Below are 7,275 nucleotides of genomic sequence, written 5' to 3' on the forward strand. Positions count from 1 at the left end.
GCTCGGATTCGAAACACCGAGCAAAAAGCCGCGACCAAAAGGTAAAACCCCACTGCGCTGCCTTCCCCACGCTCGGCTGCAGCCGCTGCTGCACACTCCCAGTCCCTGTTCCACCACCTTCTGTTCGTCCGTGTCACCGGGTGCGTGCGAACGATTAGCTACAGATTAATCGCGAATCTAGGCGCCGATTAACATAACCTTTCCTCCCATCATCACGCTGAAAAGGCCCTCGAAAGATAGGCGTCCGTGCTTTAGTAATTTGTTCGTTTGTTACAGGCTTTACTTGCTTACCAGTTTGGGCTTTGGGCTTTATGCTTTCTACCATTGCCTGCACTGCAGCAGTGCAGGCCAGTGCGCCAGGCACCACCATCACCATGTGCGGCGCGGCGCGGTGCGGTGCCTCCTCACTCCGTATTTACTCCCACCACTTGCTGTCGCGCCACGGCTACTTGTTCGAGCTCCAGGGACCAGACGGTAGCACAAGCACAAGCAACAAGGAGCAGGACAAGTGCCGTGGAAGGAAGAGATGGGAGTTTCCAGCGTGCAATGCTACTCCTCCTCCTTGCTAGCGTTGCTTCTCTGCTCCTTGCTCGTGCATCCGTCGCAAGCATTCAAGGTACGCGCGGTGCGTGTGTACTTAATTATCGATGTCTTCACGTCAGGTACGTGAATATAACACTGCGTTTACTTGCGGCGATGGGGTGCTCAGCTGCATGAGGAGAAGGTGCCGTTGAGCTTCATCGTGCCGGACCCCTCGCCGGTGCTGTCGCCGTTCTCCGCACCGCCGCCGGTGACAGGCGCCGACGACGACGACGGGCTGAGGCCGAGGCTGCCGACGGAGCGGTGGAAACGGGGCCGGGGCGAGGAGAGGCGGGCCCGTGGTGGCGCGCACGCCCCGGCGCACGCGCCGTGGTCGGCGGGCCCGGCACGCGCGCCAGCGCCATCCTACGCGCCGGCGCCTGACTCCGGAAGCGGGGCGCCGGTCATCGAGAGCAGCCCCGCCGTGCCGGTTCCGCGCGGCGTCAGGGACACGGCCACCATCCTGCCCATGCCCGCGCCCGGCGTCAAGCGGCAGGTGTGTACGTAGTGCCGCCGGTTCCACCACCCACGTCTTCTCCTTTACTATCTCCCTTTTGCTTCTTTTCATGCCCCGTCAACCTCCTTTGATCTACTCGCACATTTCACACACCATTCCGATTTTCCTGTTCTCTCTTTGACATTTTGATTCATCTTTTGCAGGACGTGGGCGGAGCTGCTTTGGCTCGACCCGGTATGGTGCCGCTGGTGGTCGGGCTCGTCATGATGGCGTCTTTAGGAGCTTTATTATGCTACTAGTAGTTTTTTTTTCTTTTTGATCTGTAGTAGTGGTAGTAGCCGTAGCCAGTGTCGCAGAGCCGATGAAGCTTTTAATTTTTCTCCTCCTTTCTCGCTGTCTTTCAGTGCTAATCCTCTGTAAACAAAGCTCGTCTTCCTTTATTTTGGCCACCATCTTTGTCTTCCTTTCTGCTCCTAGGCTAAAAGTCGCTGCTTTCTTCCGTGGATGGCACACCATATGCCATGCGCACGATAAAGCGCTGCGTGGTATTCGTGGCAGAAAGGGGAAAGTAAAAAGGAAAAAAAGCTGCGTGGTGGTATGGGTATATTGTATACCGATGCATATTCGTAGCTCAGTTGGCAAGGATTGAGAGTTTGCACCCAGCCCACCTCCTACGGACGGTAAATCCAACCCAAACAGTGCGATAGAAAGTACTTCAGTGTTTACTAAAATTATTGAAATTCATGTAATTTCATCGACTCGTTGAAAGTGAAAATCACTGTCGGTGTCAAAACCGGCAGATCTCGGGTAGGGGGTCCCGAACTGTGCATCTAGGCGGATGGTAACATTAGACAAGGGACATGATGTTTTTACCCAGGTTCGGGCCCTCTCGATTGAGGTAAAACCCCTGTTCAAGAATTCATCCGATTAACCAGTTAACTTGCCAATTAATCCCTACTCGTAGGGTCACCGAATAGCCTATAAACCGATAAATCATCCGATTAATTGATTAAATGGCCGATTAACTTGTCGATTAGCCGATTAATCCCCTACTCACCAGCCAACCGAGCAGCTACCAGTTAACGATTTCCTCAACAATGGGTAAAACCCTACTCCTGCTTGATTAATATTGATGATATGGGTAGTACAAGAGTAGATCTACCACGAGATCAGAGAGGCTAAACCCTAGAAGTTAGCCTATGGTATGATTGTTGTTCGTCCTAAGGACTAAAACCCTCCGGTTTATATAGACACCGGAGAGGGCTAGGGTTACACAGAGTCGGTTACAATGGGAGGAGATCTACATATCCGTATCGCCAAGCTTGCCTTCCACGTCAAGGAAAGTCCCATCCGTACACGGGACGAAGTCTTCAATCTTGTATCTTCATAGTCCGGGAGTCTGGCCAAAGGTCATAGTCCGGCCATCCGGACACCCCCTAATCCGGGACTCCCTCAGTAGCCCCCGAACCAGGCTTTAATGACGATGAGTCCGGTGCGCAGATTTGTCTTCGGCATTGCAAGGCGGGTTCTTCTCCAAATTCCATATACCTATTGAATGATGTCCGGCTTCTGGTGAATGTTGCGCTTCTTGGCTTCTGTCGGCGTTCTGGGAACGGGGGTCCCGAGACTTGCCTGCCTGCAGCCTGGCTCAAAGGGGGCCCAGCACGGTCCATCTTCATCAACACAAGCTCAAGACCCTCGCGAGGGGCCAAGCCTCGCGGGGCGGACGACAAGGAGCTTCCTCAGGCACGGCCTCGTCAGGCTAGCTCACGAGGAGGCAGAGAGTTCAAGGCGGGGTACCTCGCGAGGTGCCCATGACGCAAGCCATGACGACCAAGGGCGCCGGACGGGCGCCAGCCCGCGCAGTGTCCTTCTTTCCTCTTTGGTGCAAGGGGAGCAAGCGCAGGCGAGAGCATCAAGCAAAGGCATCCATTTCGGTGCAACAAGACTAAGACCAGTACAACGGCAGGATGGAGGTCACAGTGGAGCCCATGTCGGTGTCACCACCAGAGCCTTTGACAGGCTAGGACCAACTTTAGTCAGGATAAGTGTACTAGATGTTCCCCTTCAAAATGGCCAATTGTTGGCGCCCTTCCCGCTCAATATTTGGGAAGAGGCACAGGGCCTCCGCCTATAAATAGAACTAGCCACCCACAGGGTAGAGGCCCGAACCAATCTGGATAGGAAGCTGGAGATAAGATAGGCATCTAGAATCAACCCTTCCAAAGGGACAACGCCACCACAAGAACAGACCCTTGCGAGGCTGTTCTTCCTTGTATTGTTCATCATTAGCCCAAGAGACAATCCATCACGCCACACACTGGAGTAGGGTATTACACCACAATTGTGGCCTGAACCAGTATAAACCCTGTGTCTCTTGTGTTGTTCTTCTCGTAGTTTAGATCCTAGCGATTCGGCGAGGAACACGTAGATAGAAGGCGAAGCCTCTGCGCGCACCCCAGTGTTCGAACCTCAAGGGTCTGCCGGAACCCTAAATCCGACATTTGGCGTGCCAGGTAGGGGTGCTCCGGAATTCGTCTTCCGTCGCCCTGTTCTTCTCCGACCGTCGCGACCATGTCTGACGCACGCCGGGTTTGCGTCGAGGCCGAGCCGCCCTCGCTTCCCGCGTCGCCCGGACGGCTCCCGTCGGCGGGCGCCCTCGTCGTTCCCCGTCGCCTGCCGTCAACGCCGCCATCGGCCCGGCGGGGAACGAGCAGCAAGCATCGTCCCATCACCCGTCCATGAGGCGAGACGGCCGCACCGCTATGCCCTCGCTCACCCTCGCTGGTTCTTCATCCCGCGCGCCCCGCGCGGCCATGGAGGCTCGAGCTGCGCTCATCGCGGCAAACGAGCTCCTACGCTACCGCCCAGTCGACGACGTCTACAAAGAATGGCTCGACCGAGTCGCCGAACTCATCCGCGCCGCTGGGGGCTCCCCCGGGCCATCTTTCTCGCTGCACCGCGCCCCGCCATGCGCGGGCAATGAAGCTCCTGGGGCGCCTCGGCCGCCTCCACATCAAGAAGGCGCCCTGGCTCCAAGGCGCGCGGCACCTGGGCGGAACCCGCCCCGTTAGGAACCAGCGCGGCAGGAGCAGAGCTGCCAAGAGGTCCTCACCCTCGAGAAGCTGCCCGAGCGCTCCCTGCTCCGGCTCGTCCCGACCACGCTCCTGCTCCAGCACGTCAAGACCCCGCTCTGCATCCAGCTGCGGCACGCAGGGACCCGCAAGACCGAGCCCTTCGTCCTCCAAGGCCTCCTGTGGCCACAGCGGGCTGCCGCGCCTTCACCACCGAGCTACGCACCGTCGCGTGGCCCGGCAAGTTCAAGCTAGACCTGCCTCCTCGCTATGACGGCACGACAGACCCTGCGGAGTTCCTCCAGCTCTACGAGCTGGGCATCGAGGCTGTTAACGGAGACGAGAAGGTCATGGCGAATTGGTTTCCCATGGCTCTCAAGGACGGGGCCCGCACCTGGCTTCTGAACCTGGCCCCAGGCACGACCTCCTCCTGGGACGAGATGCGCACCCGCTTCATCGCCAACTTCTAGGGTACTCGCGACCGGACACCCGCCGTGAACGACATGCGCCGCATCAAGCAGCAACCAGGGGAAACCCTGCAGAAGTACATCCAGCGCTTCAACAACGCGCGCCTCAAGATTCCCAAGGTGACCGAGGAGGCCATCATCTCAGCCTTCTCTGACGGCGTGCATGACGTCAAAATGAAGGAGGAACTCGCAATGCATGAAGATCTGTGCACTTCCTTGGAGCTGTTCAACCTGGCGACCAAGTGCGCCAGGGCTGAGGAAGGGCGTCTCTCCCTCCTTGAATTGCCTGCCACAGAACCTGAAGATAAGAAGCCCAAGGCCAAGGACGTGAAGCGCAAGGGGGATGCCGTGCTCGCGGCAGAACCAGACACCAAGCGGGGCAGAGATCAGCCCGAACCCTCCAAGGGCAGTCGGTACTGCGTGTACCACGACCTCCACACCCATAACACCAGTGAATGCCAAGAGCTCAGGGCCGTGCGTGAAGGACGGACTGACCGGCGTCCCGACCACAGCGACCGGGGCTACGGACGAGGAGGAGGAAGGAACGCAGGACGCTGGGAAGACCGCAGCCAACGTCAAGGGTGGCGCGACCAACCTCGCGAGGATCGCTGGCAGGACCCGCCTCGCGAGGGAGGCTGGAGGGATCAGCCTCGCGAGGATCGCCCGCAAGGTAACGCATGCCTCCCTCCGCTACCGCCGCAGCCACGGAGAAATGAGGACCGTCATCAGGACGAAGGGGCTGGGGGCTTCCAGGAACCACACGCGATCGCGTGCATCCTAGGCGGAGCCCAAGCCCCAGCCTCTCAACGCATCTTCAAGCAGTTCTCCTGCGAAGTGAATGCAGTCCTCCCCAAGCTCGAGGCCACGCGCCCTCTCAGGTGGTCGGCGTGTGCCATCACGTTCAGCTCAGCGGATCAGCTCAAGTGCGCGGCCACAGCCGGAGTCCTCCCGATGCTTTGTTCCCCAATCATCAGCAACGTGCTAGTCACCAGGACCCTCATCGACGGCGGGGCAGGGCTCAACGTCCTGTCCGTGGAAACATTCAACAATCTCCAAGTACCCTACAGTCAGCTTCAGCCCACCAAGCCTTTCTCCGGAGTTACCGACGGCTCCACGGTCCCGATTGGGCAGGTCCGCCTCCCTGTCACCTTCGGGGCACGTGACAACTACCGCACCGAGCTCATCGACTTCGACGTCGCCCACATTCGCCTGCCGTACAATGCCATCCTCGGGTACCCAGCATTGGCCAAGTTCATGGCCGTAACCCACCACGGCTACAACGTCCTCAAGATGCCAGGAAGTGGCGGAGTCATCACAGTTCCCTGCGAAGAGAGAGACGCAATTTGCTCCCTGGAGAGAGCCTTTCAGGCCGCATCACTGGAAGACCCGGATCGCGGAAGCAGGAGGCTTCCCGAGGCCACCCCCAAGAAGAAGAAGACATCGACTGGCCCGGCCCCTTAGGAGGCAGGTCCCTCTGGGCCTGCGCCTGCTCAGGGGGAGCCTCCTTCCTTCCATAGGGAAGCGCGCCCGGCGCCCTCCTCAGGCAGGGCTCGGGGGCTCTCCCCTGGAGGGCCTAATGAAGTCATGTACCTAGGGTAGGGTCATGGACCTATCTAGGATACCCTACCCAAGGACATCCTTAGAAGAAGCTACCTTCCAGTCGACCAAGAGGGACTTCACTCGACGAACTCAAGGACACTCGACGATGAAGATAGCCACTCGACCATGAAGCTAACCACTCGACGGCCAGGAGACCTAAAGTCACTCAGCACGCAACGGTCTGTCATTAAGTAGCTTAATAGTCTTCATGGCAGTTTATGAGGGCATTACCAGTAACCCCCTGTCTTAATGTACTTTAAACCCTGCATAACTGAGGGTCGGAGGGGTCTGGCGAACTCTATATAAGCCACCCCCCTCCTCAGTGTAAAGGGTTCGCACCCCTGTAACTCATATATACAGAAACCAGTCGACCGCCTCCGGGCTCCGAGACATAGGGTTTTTACTTCCTCCGAGAAGGGCCTGAACTCGTAAAACACTCATGTGTACAACTACTCCATAGCTAGGATCTTGCCTCTCCATACCTACCCCCCATTCTACTGACATACTTAGAACCACGACAGTTGGCGCCCACCATGGGGCAGGTGCCTTAGCGACTTTTTGGAGAAGTTGCAATTTGTCCGTTTGCCTTCATCATGGTTTTTGGCGGAGCTCTGGTCGAGGGCCACGAGATCCATCTCGATGCGCTCGCTTTCATCGCCGACGACTCCGCTTGGCTCCAGGAGGCACCACTCGACATCGACGCGCTCCCCGTCCGCGGGGCGACGCACTTTCGGGCGTGTATCCGCGGCATCCTACTGCGGCAGCCGTCGACCCCATACCGGTCGACTCCTAGACCGTCCTCCCTCCCTGTCTCCCGCCAGCGCAAGCGCTCCGGTCGGTCGAGGCATCAGCGATGGGTGAGACACGCAGTGGCTCGCCAATCGGCCACCACCCAAGTCGCGGCAATTGAGCCCGACGAGTCTCTCTACGGCCTGTTCGATCTGTCGACTGGCTCCATAGAGACTGCATCCGAGTGCGACAGCAGTGATCCAGCGGCGGAGGTCCTGATGGTCAACGGGCCTCGTAGCCCTCCCGGCTTCCCCCGCATCGACGAGATGGACGATGGAGGCGACCCCGCTCAGGCCCACGAAGAATATCA

At 58.3% G+C, this 7,275-nt stretch overlaps 1 protein-coding gene across 1 annotated transcript; it reads left to right on the forward strand.

Annotated features, from left to right (window-relative positions):
• The first annotated feature begins 330 nt into the window (after nt 1-330).
• LOC119340450 lies at nt 331-1,499 on the forward strand. Its single transcript, XM_037612359.1, has 3 exons — nt 331-616; nt 710-1,075; nt 1,240-1,499. Exons 1-3 carry the CDS (start codon nt 527-529, stop codon nt 1,333-1,335), a joined length of 552 nt encoding a protein of 183 aa, XP_037468256.1. The 5' UTR covers nt 331-526; the 3' UTR covers nt 1,336-1,499.
• The last annotated feature ends 5,776 nt before the right edge of the window (nt 1,500-7,275 follow it).

The sequence above is a fragment of the Triticum dicoccoides genome, chromosome 7B (assembly GCF_002162155.2).
Source record: "Triticum dicoccoides isolate Atlit2015 ecotype Zavitan chromosome 7B, WEW_v2.0, whole genome shotgun sequence".
Taxonomy (NCBI): Eukaryota; Viridiplantae; Streptophyta; class Magnoliopsida; order Poales; family Poaceae; genus Triticum; species Triticum dicoccoides.

What these genes read in the sequence shown, in the direction of transcription:
- LOC119340450 (XM_037612359.1), top strand. Translation starts at nt 527, where the DNA reads ATGGGAGTTTCCAGCGTGCAATGCTACTCCTCCTCCTTGCTAGCGTTG. An exon ending in ATCCGTCGCAAGCATTCAAG is followed by an intron (nt 617 to 709) that starts GTACGCGCGGTG and finishes TGGGGTGCTCAG; the next exon opens with CTGCATGAGGAGAAGGTGCC. An exon ending in CGCCCGGCGTCAAGCGGCAG is followed by an intron (nt 1,076 to 1,239) that starts GTGTGTACGTAG and finishes CATCTTTTGCAG; the next exon opens with GACGTGGGCGGAGCTGCTTT.